This window comes from Drosophila tropicalis, unplaced genomic scaffold (assembly GCF_018151085.1).
Source record: "Drosophila tropicalis isolate 14030-0801.00 unplaced genomic scaffold, ASM1815108v1 contig_593, whole genome shotgun sequence".
Lineage (NCBI taxonomy): Eukaryota > Metazoa > Arthropoda > Insecta > Diptera > Drosophilidae > Drosophila > Drosophila tropicalis.
Window position 1 is genome coordinate 8,028,930 of NW_027173070.1, and position 24,580 is coordinate 8,053,509.

General features: G+C 35.5%; 3 protein-coding genes across 11 annotated transcripts in view; 2 read left to right on the forward strand and 1 right to left on the reverse strand.

Moving 5' to 3' along the window:
• LOC137576261 (uncharacterized) overlaps positions 1 to 24,580 on the forward strand; it is a 103,499-nt gene that overhangs the window by 43,743 nt on the left and 35,176 nt on the right. The window lies entirely within an intron of this gene.
• Positions 1 to 24,580, forward strand: part of LOC137576260 (uncharacterized) — a 57,623-nt gene that overhangs the window by 200 nt on the left and 32,843 nt on the right.
• Positions 5,394 to 6,590, reverse strand: Or45a (Odorant receptor 45a). Its single transcript, XM_068289555.1, has 2 exons — positions 6,381 to 6,590; positions 5,394 to 6,320 (listed from the first exon to the last, which is right to left on the reverse strand). Exons 1-2 carry the CDS (start codon positions 6,588 to 6,590, stop codon positions 5,394 to 5,396), a joined length of 1,137 nt encoding a protein of 378 aa, XP_068145656.1.

The following is a 24,580-nucleotide window of genomic DNA, read 5'->3' on the forward strand; positions in this document are numbered from 1 at the left end:
AATTTTTGCCATATTACACTGAAAAACATTTTTACCTCTCTTTACACTCTTTCTTCTTGTCATCAAATCATCAAGCTACCAAAACGACACTTTTTGCCCCCTCTCTTTCCTTTCCCTTCACCCACCATTTGAATGATGACAATGATAAAATGTTCACAATTTTCCACAATTCATTCAATCATTTTGCTCTTCTTTTCACTTACATTCTACATTTTTTTTCTTCTTCTTCTTCTTCTTCGTTCTTTTTCACCAACCAAAAAAACAAAAATTTCTCGCACACGATTTAATTCAATTTTTATTCATGGTAAAGAGAGAAAATGCGTTAAGGAAAATGCAAATTTTTGCGAGTCAAGCATTTAATATTGGTTTTCGTATCGTTAACTACAATTCAATTATTTTTTTTTTTGGTTTTTTCAGCCTTGAAATTGATTCAATAATTATTTAATCTTTGGGTTCAAGACTTGTTCTGATACCCTATAATAAATGGGTGGGCATTATTTATGGAAATGTGGTTAATTACCTGAGGGAAAGTATGAAAAGTCAAGGAATTGGTTTTGAATTCAATAAAATATTGTTCTAAAGATAATTTCTAAAGTGGGTTTTTAAAGTATTTTGGAACAGATTCATTTTTTAAAATGAAAAGTTTTTAGCAAAATCAAAAAGATCGATATCTTAACCCAAACTTCTTAGTTATCATTCAACATGTGAATTTAAATTGCAATTTCTGTTAAATTTTAAGCCAATTTGATATTGGCTGAATAACTATGCGAGTTGAAGAGGTTTTTCACTATAAGGGCGTGGCATATATATATCCTTGAAACATTGTCAAAAGAAATTTAGTCTTAAACCTAACAGAAAGATCTCATTACAAAGATCTATTATTTAAGTTTGACATCTTTTAAATACCCTTTCTAGTTTATATACAATGCTTTACACATTAATAGGGCATTAATATTCTTTTATTTGAGGTATTGATAATAATTTGAAGTACTAAATCGAGAAAACTCTTTAAAATCTATATAAATTGTGATTGAAAACGATTTGGAAAGACTGAGAGGGCCATTGAATACTAATCCAAGCAATTCGTTGCTTATTAAAGAGGGTTTTCAAATAAAGAACACTTCTAACTTAATGAACTCCAACTTTAAACAGATCAAACAAATCAAATTTTCTTCAATATATACTTCAAATTAGGCTATATAAGACCTAGCCTAAGTTTCGTTTTAAGAAGTTATTTCCTACTTTTAAAGTTGTCCTATTAAGCTGGGCTAAAACAAATTGAAACTTAATGATTCAATTCATTCTCTAGAGATAGTTTAACTCATTTCTACATCGTTAGTAAAGAGTATAAACATTGATAGTGGCTAATATTTAATTGCTATAAATTAGTTTGCGGCAGTTAACTAATAAATTATTATTTAATTATGCATAAATTAATTGCAATTTCTCTCTAAGTGTTGAGTGGCGGGGCTAAAAGCTGCGGCCGGAAAATGCAATGCATATGTATGTATGTATGTATGTGTGCACATTGTTTGTGTGTGCATTTGTATTTCTATTTGAGTGTGTGCGTGAGCTTATGGATTAAAATAATGGGAAAATGTCAACTAATATTTTATGCAAAATACTCATCTCAATTGAGTTGTTTTTGTTCGTTTTTTTTTTCTCTTTTCTTTCATTATGGCATTTGCATTTAGTCAATTTGCATTTCATTTCATTTACTTCAATTGGGTCACCATTCATTGAAATTCTTAAAATAAATCAGGCTAACTATTGCCTCCACCTCGCAATTCCCCAGAGCCATTAAACTCCGTAGTGTGCGTTTGTGTGTGTGTTTGTGGGTGAAAAATACCAAAAAATAAACTTGCCCAATTTGAGGCAAACAAAGCTATTTGGTTGTCTGCCAAGTCAACTTGATTTTTTGGTCTCCAGCATCTCTCTAGCTCCCTCTCGCATTCTATCACACACAATTTTTCTCTTGCATCGTTGTCTCTCTTTCACTTAGCCAAGTCAATTTAAATTAGGTGCTAGCGGAAGTTACTCGTAAAGGAGCCAAAATAGTAGCTTTGTAAGTGCCAATTAAAAAGGCATTTAACAATATAAACAAGTTTTTAATTAGCTACCAAAAACGCACCAAAATAACAACAGCCAACGAAAAAAATAAAAGAAGGGACAACAAAATATTTGGTTCATTTGGAAAACCGTTAAAAGGATACCCCTTAAAATGGGAAAAATATGTTACATCTTTTTTAGGTTGTTAAGCGATTTTCATGGAATTCGATTTACTTATTAAAATGTTTGGTATTAAATTAAGAATAATATTTGTTTTTCAAGTGCAATTGGCCATGGCTAAGAGTGGCAAGGAAGAAACCATAATTGAATTTCATTAAGCTGTCTGAAATTGTTCCTTCTGGCCAAATGGGGCAAGATTTGAGCAGCAATAAAAGTCTATTGTTGTAAATTTGTAAGCAACGAATTTTAAGCCTTCTGGCAACAAATACAATTAACTGTTTATTTATTTCTAATGTAGGAGAGTGAAAAACTTCTTAGTTACTTAATGAAATAAAAGCTTAAGACAAACATATTTTAAAGTTTTTCTAGGCTCTTCTAGAACATACTATATATCTGTTAAAGATCAAGCCAGAGGATAATAAGATCCTTTAGCCTAGACTCTGAATATGTTTTATATCCCATGCCTAATATGCTCTTTCACTTTTGGATTATAGGGTATAAAAAAGGCGACAGCATAGAATTTTAGTTTTTCTTTTAACCCGTCACGTTTCATTTTGTTTGCTTTATGTATGTGTTTATGTGTGTGTGTGTGCTAATTTATGCATAGGAAATATTTCTCTATATATATATAGATATAGAAATTTAAGTATATACATATATATATATATATATTTTATGCATATTTTAAAAATTAATTAATGTAATTTTCTATTAAAACTCGCTCACAGCTCGTTGGCTTTGCCAGCCATCACAAAAACACTCACACACACACACATACAGAGAGAAATATATATGTACAAATTTTAATTAGAAAAGTTTGAGCTAAAATCCCCACACCACCCCCTCCATGTCAAACCTCTCCTAGCCCCCTTTTTAGACGGCCTATTTGGCTGTCAAGCAAAACATATGCCTGGGCCATTAGGTTAAAAACAAAAAAATTTCCTTTTTTCCATAGCATACATTTGTGGGCTTGGGCATCAGGTCTCAGGTTGTCGTGTTTGCCATCCGGCTGAATTTGATTTTCATTCAATTTTCATCATCTTTAGTGGTTAAACGATGAAGCATACTGGTAACTTATATGGCCCCAAGGTTTTGTCTAAACAGCGTTAACTAAGAAGTAAAAAAAAAAAAAATCCAACTGTGGAAATTTTTGCCGTCGGTCAGTGCTCTGCTGATGCTTTTCCGTGTCCTGTTCCTTCCGCTGTTGATGATGGAATTATTATGTGCTCAACGAAGCGCAGCAAAAAAGTAAAAAGCAAAATAAAATAATGTTGAAAAAAAAGGCGAAAAAATAGCTCTCCTTCTGGTTTGGTTTTTACTTTTACTTATCTTTTTTTCCTTTTTAAACATATCAAATGCTTTTTTCCGCCACTATATATTTTTTGGTTCCCCACCCCCCTCTTCGACACTGATTTTCCTGGTTTTTTTTTTCTTTCTGTGTATTTCTGTTGGTGAAACTTTTACACAATTTGTTCAATATTATCATGTTGCAGGTGTGTAATGGGGCGTGTCCTGTGTTGTTTTTACTGTTTTGCTTTCTTTCCTTCGTTTGCGTTTTGTTCATTTCATTTCATTCATTTGCTATTATTAATCACTTACGCATTTATTATTTTTAGAATTTTTGCTGCCCAGGGAGCAAAATAAATCAAGCAAAAACAAGAAAAAAAATTAATTATGCTGACAAAAATCTACAATGTAATTTGTATTCACTTGGCTTATGTGAAGTCAAGTCCTTAGACAAGGCAACAAAACAAAACAGAAAACGGACAGGACCACACCTTTTTTTGAAAATCTGTCACAATTTTCTTGGAATATTGTTATTTGTTTCTGTGTTCTGTTTTTGGCTAAATTTAATCATAAAATTCTTTCATCTTTTTAAGGAATACACACATTTATTTCTCATTGTATATGAATCTCAGTTTGCTAAACATTCCGCAACACATAACATTCTTGATCCAAACTAAACGGAATGGAACGGAACTGAAAGAAGAACTCAAGAGCTGGCAACTGCCAGGCCAACTGAGCTGAACTGAGCTAAGTCGAACGAGCGACTCGGCAAAGTGTAGTTGAAGTAACACACAGGGCACATTCCAGACAAAATGCCATAACGAAAAGGCTGGCAGCTGGAGAAGCTGCTCACCTGGATCTAGGAGCTGTGATGCTTCTGTTCTGGCGCTGTTGTTACTTGCTCTCTGCCCCAGGCTAATGGCTGAGGCGGTGGCTCGACTCATCTGGAACCTGGTTTCACATAGTTTGGGTCGTTATTTCTCTTCTACTTATTGTACATGTTGTTCTTGCATATTTTCCATTTACAAAAATTCCAACTTGATCCTGCCACATGCATGACTACGTTTTTTGCTCATGAATTTCCATATATATCTCGCTATCTCTCTTCCTCTCACTTGTTTTCTATGCAAGCTCAGAGATATGTATGCTTAGGCGATTGGAGTTCCCGTTGCGGGGCAAGAAGGGTAGGAAACGATTACCATGTGATGGGTGTTGGAGCATATTAAGTAAAACAAATGAGACTAAATGCAAATAACTTTGAGCATAAAATTCTTGCAATTTCCAACAAATTAACGCATAATTTCTATTACCTACCAAACAAATAAGCCGTAAGCAACAATTAGCCACCGCAACGGACAATTAGTTGTTTGTTTTTGTTGGCAGGCACCCACAGCAGGTAGTATTAGACGAAATGGCAACTATTTAAAACAAAACTTTTGGTTAATCGTGACCTTTAATTCTTACTTGGCCAACTAGATTAGGCTAGAACCATTGCCAAAATTTTGGCATAGAATATGCAAAAGCCTTTTCATGGCCTGTTTTGTTGCCAAGTTTCAAAAAAGTTTCCAGAACAGAGACTTGTGCAAGTTTTCTGTGAAATTTCACAACAATTTGCTAAAGTTTCCACAAAGGTCTCTCAATAATAAACGAAACAAGCTAAGTGTGAGAAAAAGGAGTCCACTTACTCATGCGACATATATTGAATAGGATTGATATGATTATTAGACGACTTGATGACTTAAATGATTTATGTGATCAATTCGAACCTATAGCAAGAGATTAGCATTAGAGATAAAAAAGTTATGACATATGTAGGTCTCCTTAACTTACTTTTTCTATAAATTTGTAAAGCATATTTACATCATACTTATGTTTATTTAACGCTCCAATGTCTTCAGCATGGCTAGAAATGACCCAGCCGTGCGTATGACCCAAAGGAATAGAGGAAAATCAATATCAAACATATAGCCAAATATTTTCGATGCCTGCTGACTACGACGCATCATCATGAGTAATAGACGACGTGTGCCCGGCTTTACATTTGGCCAATCAAAGCTTTCGTAGATGCACATGGCCACTGAGGAACTTTCCTGTTTCAAATATTCACCGCCATAGCAATACGAGATAAGATATACGAGAACTGTCATAAGAAAGCAGGCACGAAAAGGCACTTGGGCATTCCAACCGCCAAGACTGAAGCGATAAGCCAATGTACAGAGTTGCAAATAGCTCAGCATATACTGGACAAACACAATTTCTGCATAGATTTCACTCAGTTGCTTGGCCAACTCCAAGGCCAGACGATGCTGTTGAATGCACTTAACCAAATGCCAATGCGTTGTCGATGTCTCACCCTGGTTTAACATCAATTTTAGCAATTGAAATTGCACAACCACATTGTGTATGAGCCAAGAGAAGAGTGTATCAACGGCAATGGTGGTCCAGGCGGCAGCAGCTATGCCATAAATACCCCAAAAATAGATGGGCCAATAGTATTCGGGTTGTGTGTCGTCTAGCCAGAAATTGAAGTCCATGGGTGTACGGACACGAAAACTACTTCCCTGTAGAGTGTCCAGCCAGCCAAGACCAAGGGGTGCTAATATGGAAGCCAAAAGCGTACCATAGGCAGCATTACGAAATGCAGTAGATACATAATTGTCCAGTTCATTCTCGGACTGAATTCTTGCCAGCTTTGATGGCACTGTGGACTTCTCTTCATTCAGTTTATGCAGATGTTGAATAATGGAACCAATTTCTCGTCTCTTTAGCACAAACATTATGGTCTTAAATGTCGACAGAGAGCCCTGAAATATAAAACCCATTGACATTGTAACGTTTTTCTCACCCAATTTGTTTAACCTGACCTGCCAGACCACAGCCAAATTGTCAGTTAGGCGTGTTAAATCACTTAAATCCTGCAGTCCATAGACAACCATTGGCCAATTGTGTGAGATCAAGGAAAATAATAACAAGGCCAGCCATAAAGGATGTTCCACTACCAATTGCGAATCTTTTAGTTTAAAACCAATGATTTGCAAAGCTCGCTTTTGCACTAAAAAATAATTCTTATCCATTTGAAGGAATCAAATGAAGGACCAAACGAAGGAGCAGGCAAACGGACAAGCGAATGAATTGACCATGGGAGTTTAGCTGCCAGTTTTTATACCATTCTGGCCACCATTGATTTGGGGTCGTTTTAGCCGGGTTAAGTGGACGTTTGCCGCCCATGAAATTGTGTGTTTGAAATATTTATTATGGCCGTTAACAGCGAAACGTGATATGGTTACAGCCAAGCGGTCACATTATAAAAGTCGACTTAAAAAATACCCTAAAATATGCTAATATTAGGAAGAGTTTATCTAAATTGGGTGTGGCACATAGAAAAGGTTTCTGTCACTTTAATTTGTCACGCTTTCTCTAGGATATTCTTGAAATTTGACTCAAGATGACAAGGTAGAAATGGGAATAAAATTGAAGACAAATCTAATCTGCCTTAAACAAACTGATCATTCCATCTTTCTATACCTACCAAGTCTAGTCCTATACAAAGAATATACACTTTTACTTACTTGCAGGGTATATACATATACAATATGTAGATACAAGTAGAGGAATGAACGTAGAGCTTGGGGCGTGGTTGATATGTTTTGATTGGATTTCCAATTTCCCACACACACACACAATATTCTCAATACAACAGTTGGGCATAGAAATACGAATAATTGTGGGTGTCAATCGTAAATACTTATACAACTTTGATGCAGAAAAAAAAACACTTTGAAAATCAACAAATAAATGTCACAATACAAAACTGAACGAATCACTCTTCTCTCCTCTCCCCTGGGGCGTTTTGTTTGGTTTATGGGGGCGCTTACCAAAAAATAATTCCCATTTCATATGCAACAATTTGGTAGTTTAATTATACATTTTGTTATTATTTAAAAACCACTTTTACCTGCTGGCCTATTGACATGGTATGCCATAGAATTTACATAGGAATATCTATATCGAATAGTCAAGTGAGGGAATAATATCTAGAGTATACAAAGTATATTGTATATTTATATTTGGTAGAGTCAATGCATTTATTCAAAAACGTAGTTAAAACCGCTTTTGATGGCATTTTAATTGACATTGTTCTATGTACACAGAAATGAAATTCATTGGAAATTGGCAAATGCAAATTTTCATAGTTTTCTTTATTGAATCGACAATTAATTGTAATTGAATTGAATCAAAATACCAGGAAATGAGAATAGAAATATTCATGAAATTACAATTTTATTCTTTTGTGCCAGTTAAGTTTTTTTTTTCAAATGAATAAAATCAATTATTATAATTTATATAAGCTGTTAAATCTTTATTTACGTTTTAAATAATTAATAATTAGACTAAAAACAAAAGACATATATCAGTTATTACATAGAGTTATTGAATTTTATAAGTCGAGTCTTTGTATTTGTATTCAAAAGGTACTCCAATAGTCATTGGAGTATACGAGTTTCCAGTTTAACAGAATCAAATCTCAATGAAACTGAAACAATATTTTGTTTTTAGATTTCAAAGTACTTAAAGTCATTAGTGAGCGATTTCATTAATACAAAATGTAATTTTCTTAATATTTTTACAATTTTCTGTATTACTTACGTTTTCTTAATCATTTTCGGTCAATCCAATTTCAATATTTTATCATTTAAAACAAGTTTAAGTTAAAGAACTATAATTTAAAATGTGTTTTTGAAATCTTTTTCTTAACTACAACTATAATAAAGTACTTGCCTTATCAACTTTCTAGTAAGTATTTAATTTGGAAGTCAAAAAATAAATACCATAAAGACCACGCCCTTTCTCTACAGAATAGGCGAATATTCATTGTAGGGTGATACAAATTAAACTTGAATTCAAAATGTGAACTTGAACTTTAGTTGCAAAAGTATTGAGTTTATAAGGGAAATCTTAGGCTCTAAGGGATGACAATTGTTTGAAATTTTTGTTCTATTACAAACATTTTCAAGAGTTTTGTGTCTGGTTTGGTTAACTTGCCTCGAAATTACTGTCTTTTATCATCAGCAATTAATAAAATAATTTGAATAAGCAAACTCGAGATCGTAAACAGATAATGACTTTTATTTAAATAATATTGAAATGACTGCGTTTTAATTTCGAAGTTCATTAAAAGCGGATAATTTATGTTAGTAAAGACAAATAAATAATAGTTTTTTACGGTCTAAGATTAAATACTTAATTATTGATTATACTTAATAGTTTATTGCTTTTGTGGTTGCTCAATTAGAGGTTTAGTTGGAGTTGAAAAAAGACAAATCGTTAAAGTTATTGAAAATTCATTTAAATTTAGTTCTTCAGAAAAATATATGAGAACAAAATACGTTAATTTACATTTACTTTTAGCTAATAGAATTAGTTTGGGACAACTTTACGAAAACCTCATGGAAACTTATTGAAAAACATTCCGATTTTGGAACCTTTTTGGTAATATTTCAATTCTTTTCCATTTATCACTTGAGATTTTTTGGTTGGTTTTTCATGAGTAAGGACAAAGGTCATTTAATTTATTGATTGCAATCCATAAAAAGCAGTCACAATAAGCACTTTAGACTGAATCGTATGCCAACATGCAATGAGTTTTCCATTTCATGTGAGTTTTCTATTTTTTGCAAAGTGTATATCACATTACAGATTCCAGCTAAAATGCATATTTTGTTTTTTGGTTGAATGTATTTTCATTTGGGATATCTTTTTTTGTTCGGTTTTTGGTTTTTCTGGTTGTCAAAGCCATGACACAGTTTTATGCGCTTATCCCCCTATAGCAAACAGTCAACGCATTGTCAAAACGGAATGCTAAAGGCAACTGAGATGTGTATATTTATCTGTTCTCTTCTGTATGTGTGTGTTTGCGTGTGTGTGTGTATGGTTGCAGAACCCACAGCAGCTGCTACAATTGCTAAATATTCCACATACATATGTATATATTTCGAATGGAAATTCAAATTTCAAACGAATTTTGCCGCCACAAAATTTTCACAACAGACATGAAAAACCTATTTGATTACAATTAGCGGACACACAGAAGGGTTAAAGCATCAACATGAAACGATGCGTAGCGAAAAACATTTGACCGAAAATTACATGAAAAACAATTCCCTAGGATAAGCAGAGCTCGTCATTCTGGGATGATCCCTTTCCACTTTTCATTCCCCAACCCACTTTTCCGCCTAGTAATTGTGTCCCCAGTCAATGTCGAAACTCATTTCAGGCTCACTTTATACGCGCATAATTGAATTACCCGCTCATCCCTCGCGCCCTCAACTTTTTGGGAGAGCCACCCACTGTTCATCATGATGCCACATTCTGTGGAACGTGGCAGGCAAATCAACAAGTAAATCTGCTTTTAAAATTGCCAGAAAATGTTTGTTGGCCGTGGTGAACCTTTTCTTGTCTTTGTATCCGGCGGCGGCTTAATGTCACCTTTAAATGATTTCAATTACTCTTTCAAGATGAGATCCACAGAGAAGACCTTTTTTTTTTTTTGTTTTTTCGTTCTCGTTGTTGTTTTGTTGGTCTTCATTTTCATTTTTCTGGGTGTGGCTGATGAAATTAATGTGTAGATAAGTTTACAACTAACTTGACGGCATCCGAGGGGAGTGGAAATTTTCATACAATATAAATTAGTAGCCAGCGGCAGTGGCAAATAAATCACAAGTGCCGTTGTCCTTTGGAAAGTTATGCAAAAAGCAGCCGCAGGATATGGCCAACAAAACAGAAGATGGAGGACAAGGATGAGGAAGACAAATGAATGTCATAGTCATATGGAGTCAAATACAAGGAAAAACTTATTAAACAAAACTTTGCTTCTGCTCCTCGTGCAGTTGCTGCTGTTGCTGCTTTTCCATTTTATTCTTGTTTTACAATTTCAATTTCATTAAGTTTAAAGTCATATTTGCATGGCGCATTTTTGCATATGAAATTGATATTTTATGCAAAAATATTTACAGAAAAGCCCGAGCAGCTGCTGCTCGATAATTTTCTTTTTTTCCCCAGAATAAAAAAAAAAAAAACTGAGCAAAAACTGAGTAGAACAAAAAAACAAAGCTACGTTTTGTGGTTTTCTTCTGAGGGTGTGTCACCCTTTGGCATCCTTTATATGTGTGTGTGTGTGTGTGTGTGTGTGTGTCCCTTTTCCTTTTGACTTCTCTTCTCTTTTATTCTGTCTCACTGTCTTCTCTTCTGTATTTTGCCTGGTTTTATGCGGCCAAAACCTCATAAAAACACCTACCAAATGGAGTGGCATATGCATGGCTTAAAGCAGCTTTGTCTTCTTCAACTTCTTTTCAAAAAAGAAAAAAACCAAAAAATTTCATTCTTACTTATGTATATATAAAATACACACTGAAATATATGCATATATGTATGTGTACAAACATATATCCACACAAATCCAAAAATGTTGCTCATTTATTAGACAGTTTGAAGACTCGTTTTTCCACATGACCAAAGGAAAAACGAGACAAAAGCAGGAAAGAATCTGCAAAAGGCACAAGGGAGTAAACTAATTTTACACTATAGTGATTTTTTAATACCCTCACTTACCTAAAAAGTAGTAGTTCAATTTAGATTAAATTCTGTAATGCCATTGAAAATTATAACTAAAAGATTATGTGGATTTTACTTTATGTTAGATTCTGAATTAGATCTTAGTTTCTTCACACATCAAAGGCAAAACTTTTTACTTAGAAAAAGTAAAAAAAAAAGACAAACAATTTGAACTATGAACTTTAATTCCATAAGAAAAGCCAACTAATGACATATTTTCAAACTCCGAATAACTTTAAATATATTAAAGTCTTTCGTACTAATTGATTTCAATGAGCGAAGAAAAAGTAAATATTTTAAATATCTCAAAATTTGTTTAGGCGCAAGTTAACGTGGGTAAATCATTTTGGAATTGGTGCCAAATTGGCTAAAATACAACTTTGGATAGTATGAAAAAACAATGTTTCAAAAACACTTTATAACATTCCTTGTAAGTCCCTGACTTTGCGAATATGTAACTCAGTCAATTTGGAGGCAATTTGAAAATCTCAATGCTTCTTGAAAGCTTCAAACTTATTTTTGTTCAAATTTTGAAAGATCTAAACTGAAACTAAACTAAACTAAACTTAATATTTCAATCTAAGGAAAATCTAAAGGAAAACTACATGTCTTTAATTTCAAAATATATTTCTTTTTCAATTAAATGAGAGAAATGCTTGATTTTGTTTTTTCTTTGGAGTAAATAGGGATGGAAACATTTGCTTACTGTTCCCAATAAATTAAGGGTAAAAGAAGAAGCAGCTCTTGGCTTTTAATATATAGAATTGGTGTCAGAGCTGAACAGAGACTTAATGGAAAGAAAATATGAAATGAACAAAACTTAAATCTAGCATTATATTGACTTTAGCTACAAACAAAAAGGGGAGACCAGATAAAAATAATGATTCAGGTTCATCATTAGGCTGATGAATATATTTAAGGATACTTTTTTATATATGCCTATATAACTGATTTAATGTTGCAAAAGTTAACGTACTGTTAGTGCGAGAGTATTAAAAATAAACAAAATATTGATAACTAAATAAAACGTGGCAAGTGCCGGCAGCCTTATAAGTGGCAGAGGCAGAGGCAATGGCAGGAGCAACATCAACGACGGAGCAGCGGCATCATTCAATAAAAAATTAATATGAAAACATTCAATGAGCGCCTGAGCACAAAGGCGCCACTCAATGGATCCTGAGACTGCACTGATGAACAAGCTATCCTGGTTATCCTGTGAGTGTCGGTGTGTGTGTGTGTGTTTTTCGTGTTGTGCAGGAAATCACAGGTAATGTGGTTTTATGGCCACTGTGAGACAGCATTTTCTGTTTCCATCTCCTTCTATCATGTATTCTATCTCAGCCTCTGTCAAGTTTCGTTGCTAAATGCAGCCTCGAGACTTGGTCATGCTAATAAAAACATATACTATGTCATGTTCTGTCCTGTCGATATATATGTAACTACATATACATATATTTATATATGTTTACACTGTATGTAGTGTTGTGTGTGTATACTGGTTCTGTGTTGGTTGGTTGCTGTATTATGTAAGCGGATGTGCTGCAGTTACTTTTTTGCCTCCCACTCTCTCGTCCTGCATACGATTCTGGGCCTGAGCTCGGCTCGTTGATTATACTAAACTTGTTTACTTATGCTGCTCATACACTCACACACACACACACACAGTTATACATATAAAATGTGTGCAAAAAGTGCAAATTTCAGCATAACCATGCATTCTCGACGCCGCTCAGGCAACTCTGTGTGTAAATTTCGACTTATCCTCGCGTTCACAGCCAAAGGGTAACAGAGAGGAAGAGAAATGCAAAAGGATAGAGAGAGAGAGGGAGCAAAGCAAACACCGACTAAACACATGATGATGATGATGATGACGACGACGACAACGCTTGAAGGGGTTATGGGGGAGAAGGCAACAAGGATGAGGAGTGTTGCAATCGCGACGTTGCACGGTCGCAAGCCGCACCACGAGCACAGTGTGGTAAAGCCGTGGGTGGTGCCGGCATAACAATTAACATAATTATGTTTCACAAACATTACTTTTAATTTAATTTTTATGAAAATTTTTGTACCAAAAATTTACTCAAACATTTTCATTTTGGGAGTTTCAACAAAAGGCTTTCACACCTGAAGCAATTTCTATGTAGGTCCTTAATTAAACTACTCTGGTAACACTAAACTACAAAGAATTGTGTATTAACCCATAATAAGAAGTGGGAGAACCCAAAAATTTAAGTTATGTGGCAAGGCCTTAATAAAATTTCTAACTGCCAGTTGCATGCGTATTTATAACTTTGAAAAATTTATTAAAATAAAGTGAAGACCCGAATTTGAATAAACTGGTAACATTAAACTAAATTGAAATGGCTAGTGGGAACACGAAGCTAAAACTTTCGTGTAAAAAGCTCAACTATAAAGTAGTCTGGCAATGCTATAACAATATTTGACTCAAAAATTGCATGCAAAATATTTTTGAGTCTGAGTTTGAAATACTTATTAACATAATGTAGTACAATGGCAATAAGTGTATTGAAACAAAAACTATGAAATATTGAAATTGTATCCTAAAAAAGAAAAGGATACTATCCAGCTATACTATTCTAAAAGAAACTGTAGACTAAAGGATAAATCATGAAATCAATAATCTATAAGTCTTTTGATCATTTTGCTAATACTTAAGGAAGAAAAACCTATAGCAAAGTTAATAGAACTTACCAAAACCAAGTTAAATATATGTCTTAACTTTTCTGTGAAAGAACCTTGAACAAAATTCTACAACATTTTCCAAATTTGTTGTATGGACAACAGACGAAAATGGTTTCAAGGGATATTTATTAAATTTGTTTTCTTTTGATGTTTGTATTGCCAAATTAGGATGGAAAATCTCAATTCTAAATCTTCTTTGTATCTGCACTATTTCGAAATCCTTAAAAATATTGTTGTTGAATACGTAGAAACAAACTCCTAAATATATGTATTTATATTATCAGTCTCTATCTCTGCATCTATGTCTGCCTTAATCCTATATCTTCTGTCCTATATCTTTTGCATGTCAACCTAAAGTCGGAAGACAAAGGTTTTCTTTCTATATAGTTGTTTTTGATGTATTAGAGTATAAGAGCAATAACAAATGACCAAATTAAGACTAAAGAACCCTTGGACTTAAGATTTTTTAAGTGGGTACATTTTTAGTTTGCCTCAGTGTGCAGTTGGCAAGATATGTAGGATTTCAATAACACACCAAAAAAAAAAAAAAAAAAGGTTTCCTAAAGGGCTGTAGCTAAACTAGTTGCGGCTTTGCATGCACTTATAGCCACCCCATTCATCTACCCACCTACCTCTTTCCCCTTGCCCTTCGGGTTTCCTTCAAAGCAAAACCATCTACACATATTGTATACATAAGTAGATACAGCTACAGCTGTACACACACACACACACACACAACAATTTTCCAACTAGTCGAATTAATTTGATGCTTCGAAATGTAGGTAATACATATTAGCAAGGCAGGTGGGTTACAAGAGGGGGAAAAATGTATGATGTGAGGGGAGTCCTGAAAGATATTTCTATTTCGAGTGAGAATTGTCCAACTCTTCCTTCTTTTTTGGCTGCTCAACCTGCTCCTGCGTCGTCGTCATCGTCACAAAGTGTTGGCCATAAATAAATAAAGTGCACAAAATCGTCTACACACACACACAAAGCTTTATATATAGTTTGGAGAGAGAGAGAGAGAGAGAGAGGGGGAGAAAGAAAAACGTATCGAACGAACGATTGCCAGTGAAACTACATACAAAAGAAACAATTTTTCCCTTTTATTGTAGAAAAGTTTTTTATTCAATAAACGAAAAAAAAATAAATAAAAAAGGGAATAAAGTTGGCTACAATTGAATTGAAAGTTTACCTCATTCTCCTTCCCCTCCCAGTAGTACTTGTGTGTCTTCTTCTTTAATTTATTATGGATGGCTTCATTTGCTTTAAGAGTTATTGTCAGAATAAATCTTTAGCTCATACAACATTAATTATGTATAAATATGTGTTAATTGACTGACTGAGAACCTCAGACAAAAGCAAACATGCGAGTCCTCTCTACACTTGCATCATTTTAATTGTTGATATTCTTGTCTGCTTGCTTTTCCTCCGAAACTCGAACTATGCACCATTGCAGCTAATTTTAAACAAATATTGAGGCAGCAATTAAAACGGTTGAGTTCAGATTGGCGACTATGACGACGACTCGACGAGATGACGACAATCCAAAATGAAGCTGATCTCCTTCATGTTCCTTAGTGCAGGGGGGAAACTTTTCTTGCCACAAATCAAATATATGCACAAATTTTGCTAGACAAACACAAAATGCACTGTGAACAATGAAATTTCTATGCCATGAATGATAAATGTGAATGGAAATGTTGCCTTTTGGCTTCTTTAACATTGGTCTTGTTGTCTGCCATTGGAGTACTCCCATCAGTATCACAGCCATAAAAGCAGTTAAAAGTGACTTTGTCCATTGCACAGTGGGGATGAATCAAAAAGTTTTCAAATAGAACTATCTTAGTTTTTCTTTATGGAAAAAAGTCTGTTAAATAAATCATTTTGGATAAAATTTTATGAGCAAAAACGCCATTTGGCTAGAAGGAAAAGATTTGCATGTAAATTAACAGCAATTTCGCACAGTTTTTAAACTTGTAAAACAACTTCCGAACGAAAAGTCAATGCTTTTATTATTCGAAACTAAATTCAAAACATGGCTAACTTAGGGAACGTTTAAGTTGTTGACCAATACTTGCATTAACAGAAAAGTGTTGGTAATGTAAATAGAAAGCAGATGTTTAGCGTTAATTCATATGGGGTTAAGAAAAATCTAAATTATCATCATGTAAAGATATTTCTAAACAGAAAATAAAACCCAATTATTCCTTCAACATTTAGTTATAATCCCGTTCTTATAGCTAAAACAATAACTTTTCTTCAGTTTGCCTTAGAAAATCTGACATCTGTTGCTTATAAGCTTGACTTTGTCATCTTTTAATCTCTATTTTAATCTCTTGTTGCACAGTATTTTAAATATTTTATAAAATGGTTCATGTCTTTTAAAGCTTCTTTGTCAAAAGCCTGATTGATGCACTTGCTGGCTTGACTTGGAAAATTGACAAGATATACGTATGTATATTCATTATTTCAGAAAGCTTTGTGATTTTGATATGCCAGATATTTCTACGGATGATGTCCATTTCCGACAAGTGATTGGTTTACCCTCGCATTTATACTGAATAACCCCATTGACACACAATCAATGTCTTGTGACGTCTAGTCTTGTCTACATCCTCTTGCCATTCTCTTCCTCTCTATCTATATCTCTTTCTCTGGGTGCTTTCTCTATTCATCTTTCTCAGTTGTGATAACTTTCTGCAACCGCATACAACTTTTCTGTCGTTATGCCACTCAAACGGGTTCAAGTCTCCTCCTGCTGCTTCTGCTGCTGCTACTGGTGGCAAGTATGTGGGTGCAAAGTGCAGAGAGATGTGGCCATTAAGCCATCAACGCTACTCGTCAGCCATCGACACATCGAGCTAAAGGATCAGCAACATCAGCTTAGTTTAGTTTCGCTTTTTTTGGGGCAGGGATGGACGATGAAGGATAGCGAAAGGAGGATAAGTCACTTGCCCAATGCCAATAATGTGCCCTCATAAGTAAGATTGGGTGTTAAACGTGTATAACTGTATGGGTGTGTGTGTGTGAAGTGTCAGGCATGTCGCTTGGCTTTGCCTTTGACTTGGCCAACACTTTTATCTGCTCATCGTTTTAAGCCCATGCCCCACACGCCCCATCACTCACTTATACGCCCACTCATCTGCCTAATTGAATTCCTTAACGTTTTGCCCCCCATACCCTGCCTTTTCTACGCCTCACGCCCGTTCCCACATACCCTTCATTACCCATCCCGCCTCTTTGCTTTGCTTTTCTGCCAACTGCTGATGTCTGGCCATGTTGTTCAAGGAAATCTCTGCGAATGTTTCCTTTTCCGTTTGAGTGCTGCTGGCATGTTCGACATGATTCACCCTGCTGGTTGCCACTTTTGCACGGTTGCTCCGTCCTTCCTCATCTTTTTTCTGTCGCCTCCAGCTCCTGCTCCTCCCATCATGCTGTCAAACTGTGCTCCTAAGTATACCGTTGTCCATGTTGCCCGCCCGCATGCCTGAATGACGATTCTTTATGTCGTTTTTAATAACTGTGTCAATCGGTTCGTTCAGTCGTTTCATCTCCACCCTCGCCTAGCCTTAGCCTCTTATGTGGTTTTTGAGTGCCCAGGCACTCCTACGCTCCTGTTCGCTCAAAATGGTCCCCAAAAAGGTCAAAAGGGGTTTTCAAATTGACATCGAAAGCTCCTCCCTTGAGCCCTGAGCAATGGCCAGCACTTTGCATTTAACATTAATATACAGATTGAAATCAGTTTACTAATTAGTGGCCAGATGATTATGGCTAGCTCATGTCGAGAGCATTTACATTAATTAATTGAAATTTGCCACAGTTGTCAATGTAACTAATTATTAGTCTAATCAACCTGAGGCCAATAAACATGGTAGTTCACTCGATTAATAATAAATGTCTCTGTGTGGTGTGTGTGTGTGTGTGTGTATATACAACACATGTGGGGTATTCTGTTTTAGAGATAAGGTAAGGTTCTGACTATTAATCGTTTTGTACTTGGATTACCTAATCTTAACTAATCATTCTTATCATCAGATGATCAGTAAACTTAAAAAACAAAATTACTTTTAATATTAAGCAAAAATTAAAGATTAAAACTCTTCTCTACTTAAACAATTTTAGTAATATAGATCTTTAAAGTTTCTTAAGGAAGTTCTTGGATTTAGTATTCTACCAATTCAGGATTCAGGTTCTCAAGGTTCTCAATTTCTTTGATGATTGGAATATGAAAAAAGTTCTCTCTTTTTCTCTCGTGACTGCTGATAATATGTGGGTAATTGACAATTTGTGTGTTTACTACCTTAATTGCTTGAATTAGTCCTGTGTGATATCGCTTTCATCTCCAAACCACTTTCTAACTGTCTATCTGCCTTCCTTTTTTTGTGCTTTCTCTTTCGCTTCCTCAATCTCTTGGCTCCTCTTTCTCCTTCTCTCTTTCAGTTTCTTTTCATCTATCCTACCAGTGGAAGCATTAATTTTTAGCAGTGGACTTGTAGGTTTAATCGCTTGTCAAATGGCTGACAGTGGCACATGGCGATGGCTCTTTACCTCACATCCCGTTATTTTTCTTCTCCCTCTATCTCTCTCTCTCACTGTCTCGGTTTGTTAACTATGTGTGTGTGTGAGGGTAGCAGTATGTATGTATGTGTACTTTTTTTCCATGAAAAACAAGTTTTTTTCATTATCATGGCTCGATTGCTGCCTTGGCAGGCGCGTTATTTGATGCCCAAGGCCTTTGATCTTTTATGCGCTTTATCTATGGACAAAAAAAAAATATGACAAAACCAACAACAACAGAAAAACACACAGAAAAAACGCAAATTTTTGGCGTTGACAATAAAGGCAAAAAAAAAAAACGCGACGATGATTATGATGACGTTGCTGTAGCTGTTGATGATGATGACAGCTTTAAGCCTTAATAATGTCCAGCTAATCTTTTGGTAGCCAAAAAGTTGATTAAACGCAAAAAGATTGTTGTTCATACCAAACAATGTCAGCTGCAGTTACCATGTCGTATGCGTAATATCTGGAAAAAATATGCTAATAAACAAGTGAAGAATACATACACTGAAACAGTTTTGCTTATTTTCTAATAGTTTTGTCTTTTTTTGTTTTTTTCTTCAGCGAGGCAAAGTGGTAGCTTAATTAACATAAGCGAGCGCTACCCACCAGCCATCTGCATACCTCCTCCACCCACTAAAACACATGGCCCATCTGTGTATGTGTGTGGGTGTGTGCTTGAAAGCTTTTACTGTAAACAAACACACACACACATAGATCAGTAGTTGGCCTGGATGGGAAAAAAACTGTCAAAATGTGCTTGAACTGGGGCATGGCCTCATCCCAGGACCTGTCTCCGCCCTTCCTCCGCCCCCCATCGCATCTCTCTAACCATCGTAGCGTATTATGAACATTTTCAAGTGCAAAAATTGTCAAGTGCTGCAAATGCAAATGCTATACGCTTTCCTTTTTTTCCTTTCCTGTTTTTTTCTTCAACAAACATCAATATGCTGCAGGAAACGAAGGGAAGTAGAAATATCAGGAAAAAAAAGGAATCAAAGAAAAAGTAGAAGAAACGAAATGCCAAACTGCTTGATGCAGCAATGTGATTAAAATGGCGTCTGTGACAAATTCAACAGTAGCAAAAACAAAATACAAATAAAAAGAAAATACCAAACGGAATAAAATGAAAACACACAGAAAAAAACACAACTGCAACAAAAACTGGAACAATGTCCTCCAATACGAGACACACACATAAAGAGAAAGAGAGAGACAGAGAGAGATGGGGATAGAGAAAGAACATACTAGGTAGATGGGCGAGAGGGCGGGTGGCCAAAAGGATGGGGCCGGGCAATGATTTCCTTGACCGAATCGCAAAACCAGTGCAGCGTTATCCACATTCTTTATTATTTACGGCCGCCATTGTCTAACTGCCTTTGTGTGAGTGAGCGTGTATGTGTGTGTGAGGGTGTGTCCGTGTGTGCACTAAAAATAGCTGGCCAAGACTGCAACTTTTCCATCTGTATGGTATCTCTCTGTATGCTTGTGTGTGTGTATGTGTAAAGGATAATAATGACGTCAGCTGATATTTATCTGCAACTTGAGATATAATTGTTAACTGCTTAGTGCAAAAGAAAACTTTACAAGTGATAAGAAACAAAAAAAAATCAAAGGAAAAACTTTTTTCCCTCATTCGTATAGATTTAAAGCCTCTTGGGCATTATTCGCCGGCATTTCTCAGAAATCTCTAGGAATTAAAAACTTTCTATACAAATCCAAGTATTGGAATGGAGTGAAAATGGCTTTCAAATCTTTTAAATACTTTAGGCGGAATTTAAATTTTTATTTTATGATTGGGGATGAAATGAAAGAAATTTTGTAAACTTTTTGCTTTCATTATATACAAAATTTTGATTTGCCAACGATTTGGCCTATTCTAATTTATAAATATGTCTACTCCAAGCTACGACTTAGGAATACCCTTTCTTAAATAGATACAGACATAGGTGATACGAAAGTCTGGCCTAATATATACATAAGTTAATTTGAATGGCCTGATTCAAGTTTAAGTCGCTTAACAAGGTTCCCACTCCTAAGTTAATGCAAATCTATTGATGCCTTAAGAAGTATTCGAACAACATGTTACTTAAGAAGAGGAAGACGAAAGTCTTAGACACAAGAGTTTAGAAATATTTATTGTCCAAAATTAAAAAAAAAGGAATGAAAATGAAAATGTGTAATTCCTGGATTTCTAGTAAATGGTATAACTTTCTGGGACAACTGTAAAGAGAAAAACGTTTAAAACGCGGGAATAAGACAAGAAAGGGAAAAGGAAAATGAGAGAAAGCGATAGAGTAAGGAAACGCATGGAAAACATGGAAATTTTCATTGATAAGAAATATGGTGGATCTGGCCAACGAAGCAGGAGAAGAAGAATTTGGAAAAGCAGTAACTGAAGTGGGAGCCGGAGACAGATTCCGAGCCGGAGACGGAGCCGAACCGGACCCATAACAGTTTGCATTTTCATCTGGAAAACAATCAACTTTTGCTCTATATAGTATGTGTGTGTGTGTGTGTGTTTGTATGTTTGCTTTTTGTTCTACTCAGTTGTTGACAAACATAGCGCGACATGCGCGCAGGAAATCGAGTGTGCAACATCCTGGCCTCTTTTCCCCATTACCATTTTTGTTTCCTCTTGCTTCAAGGAAAACAGAGCACAAAATGAAAGCGAAAAAGCAATGAGAACCTCGTCCAAATAAACCCAAGCCAACCCGTTTGCCAAGTTGTCCAGGTGAAGACTCGACCTTGCAGCAGTTTCATTTTTCAAGCCCAAAGAGTAGACAATGAAAAGGGATTGCTAGGATTTGCATAGAGAGACAGAGAAGGAAGCAGGGGAAGAGAGAGAAATGGTTAAGAATAGTAGGCAACATCATCTTCAATCAGTTGCACTTTTGCTACACTTGAACCGCTTTTGTTTATGCAAATCAAAACTGTTGCCCATGGCCCACATCTGGGCTTTCACTTGCTCAATTCCCTTCCATTTTCTTCTCCCACACTGTTTCTCCTTTGTCTCTGGGCTCTCCATTTCACTAGCATCATCATCGTCATCATCACCGTCATCGTCATCCATTTTGCCTTGGCTGCCTTCCGCTTTGGTAAGTTATTTCGCTGTAGTTGCCATTCTTTTTCACATATTTTCCGGCCCTTCTTTCAAATTTTTCTTTCTTTTTTTTTTATTGTATTGTCTTTTTACTTTTTTGGACACAAAATGCTTTGCATACTTCAAGGCAAAAGCCCAATTTGCTGCTGCGGCTGCTCTTAATAGCTGTTTAGTTGGGCTTACAATGTGTCTCTCTTTCTGAGATACACACTCTCTCTCTCTCTCTCTCCCACTCCCATTCTCTTTCTCTGTGTGTGTGTGTGTGAGAAAGCAATTAAGCCTTTTGTCTCTCACTCTTACGAGGCTTTGTCTTCACTTGATATGCGCGAACTTGACCAGGACGCAAGCGAACGTCACTCAAGTTGTTTTTAATTAACCCGGTACAAAAAAAAACTTACCTAAAGAAGACTTCCTTCCCTATAGAAAGAAAGAAAAAAAGTTTTTGGACATATTTACGACTTATTGTCTACTCTAGAAACGAATTACGTAGGTTCTCGACTTAGCCGTTAGCAATTTAACTCAAACAATAAGTAAGAAAAACAAAACACCAAAAAAAAAAAAGTAAAAACAAAAAAAAAGATGAAGAAGACAAGACAACAAGAATAAGACTATGAAAGAAAGTTTTCAGTTTGCTGCTTCTCACACAGAGAGAGAGAGAGCTGATGCTCACATTTCACATTTCACAACTGTTTAACTCAATAAGAGTTGTACTATTTGTACAAAGAATCTTCAAACAGAAAGTTTTCTTCTTCCTTCATTCCTGTAATCGGAGGTCCTTCAACAAAAGTCAAAGATGAGCGTAACGAAAAGAATAAGAAATAAAAATGAAAACTTTTTTGGGGGTAGCTACTTTCTGACTTCGGCTGAGGCTAAAAGTCAAAGCTTTATGAAATAAATTTTAATATGCATGTATAGTAAATCAAAAAAAAAATGGAAAAAATGTAAAGAAAAAGGGAAGCTCTTCAAAGTCAAAGTCCTTAACATACGCATCCTGCTCAAGTGGCTGGCAGTCCGTCACTCAGCCTGTCAGTTCAGTTCGCCCTTGCTACAAAAAAAAAAAACCCTTTTGACCAATCTCCCCCATTTCGCTAAGGCAAATGTCAGTTGGGTTACCGTTCAGTTTTTTTTCACTTGTTTGTACTCATTTTTGTAGTGAATGGTCAAGAGCAAAGCGATATCAATTTTGCGGCCTCGTCATCCATAGTATCGGCCTATCAACCTCAGCATTGGCATCTAGGCATCTCTGCATCGGCATCAACGTCACCATCATTGACATCGCATCAAGCTGTACATTTCCGCAGATGAAACATTGTTCACCAACATGACGATGACAGGTCATCTAATCTGCTGCAGGGCCAGGGAGAGCCTGTAAATAGATTTCCTGTTGACAAATCCCAGCAGCCATCTATCGTCGTCACGCCGACCGCCAGCCTTCTCCCTTCTCCCTACTTCCTTCAGTTAAAGGTGACACAAATAGAATATGCTCCCTGTAGAACGACATCATGCTGTGTAACAGAGCACTACCCGTTTACCGCATCAAGCTTCTTTCTAACCCTCCTCCTTTTTATTTTTTTTTTTTTTTTTTTGCTCTCCTAACATCTACCAGCATCATCATCGTCACCATCTGGTTTCAAATATTTCCACCTCCTGCTGTGCAAATTCGCACAATGAAGTGCTCAAAATTAAGCATACGCCGCATGCAACAAAAATTCGCGAAATGAAAATGGATAACAGAAGCAGCAGCAACAACAACCACCACAAATGCGTTTATTTGCTCAAATTAACACATATTTAGCTTCAGTTTTATAACTTGCCAAAAGGGGTTTATTAATTTACCACCAACTAGTTGGAAACAGAAGCGTTTTGAGTGCATTGCAAATGAAAATGTGTGCGCACGTTTTAGCGCAAGATATCCTTTTTATGTTTTGTTTTTAGCAAATTAGTTTCCATTTATAAAATTCAGAGAACAGAGAATGACGATAAAATAGAAATACATATATGCTGGTTCTCCCAACTTATTCTAATTAGAAATCACAAAGTGGTGATAGGGAAAGTCCAGTTTATAATTATTAGAGAACTTTCAATGAATTTAAAAGCATTTCAATCTGAAACTTATAACGAATTCCTGAATATGAAAAAGGTTTAATAATCTTCAAATATGAGCAATATTTTTAGGGACTTGGAAGAAGTGCCCAATCTAGAGAGAAGCAGATGGCGGTTTGGTTTTGTTTAATGATTTTAGACAGACAAACTATGAACAAAAAAGGCATTTAGGTAAATCGAATTAACAGATTGAGATTCTAAGTGATAATGAGCCTTTGCAAAGGATAATTTAGCTTTTTATTCTTACTATACCTTGTCTAACCTTTTACTTAATCTAAGGGTTATTGATGAAAAGAGTTTTGATACTCCGGGAAATACGATCTAACTAAAGTCCTTGAGCATTATCAAACACATTGAAAAAGAAATGATGACAAAATGATACCCAAATTTCTATAAATTGTAGTTGTTGTAGAGTCTTATGGGAACATAAGTCCGATAAATGTTTCAAGTCCTAACTAACATATATTCCATCCAGCTAGTTTTATCCACATCTTTCTCTATTACTTTGCATAAAAAGAAAATCCAATAGATAGACATGGCTACTTTAATCTGCCCTGGACAATCATCTGGTCAATTTGGAAGCAGCCTCAACTACAACAAGTCGATACAAGGTCAAATTGATGATGATGATGATGATGATGTCCTTTGAAGTCTCGGACTTAAGCCATTTAGAGCCCATTACACATAGATTATGGGGCTTGTCATCTAGCATGGTGAAATGAACAGATTGCCTGGTAGGAAATTTTTGCCTTAGTTTTATGTCCTGTGCATGGCATGTATCATAAATTTTTTAAACGTAATAGATCTAAAGCGAGCAAGTGGGAGAATAAAGACTTGAAATCCTTTCTTGCCTTCACTCTTGTTGCGCTCCATTGACTGAACGTGCCAAAAGTTACGCTACATGTCCTAAATGCCATTTGCATATTTACGAGGATTTTTCGTATTCTCATTTTTTTTTTTTGCTCGCTTCTTTTGGGCAAA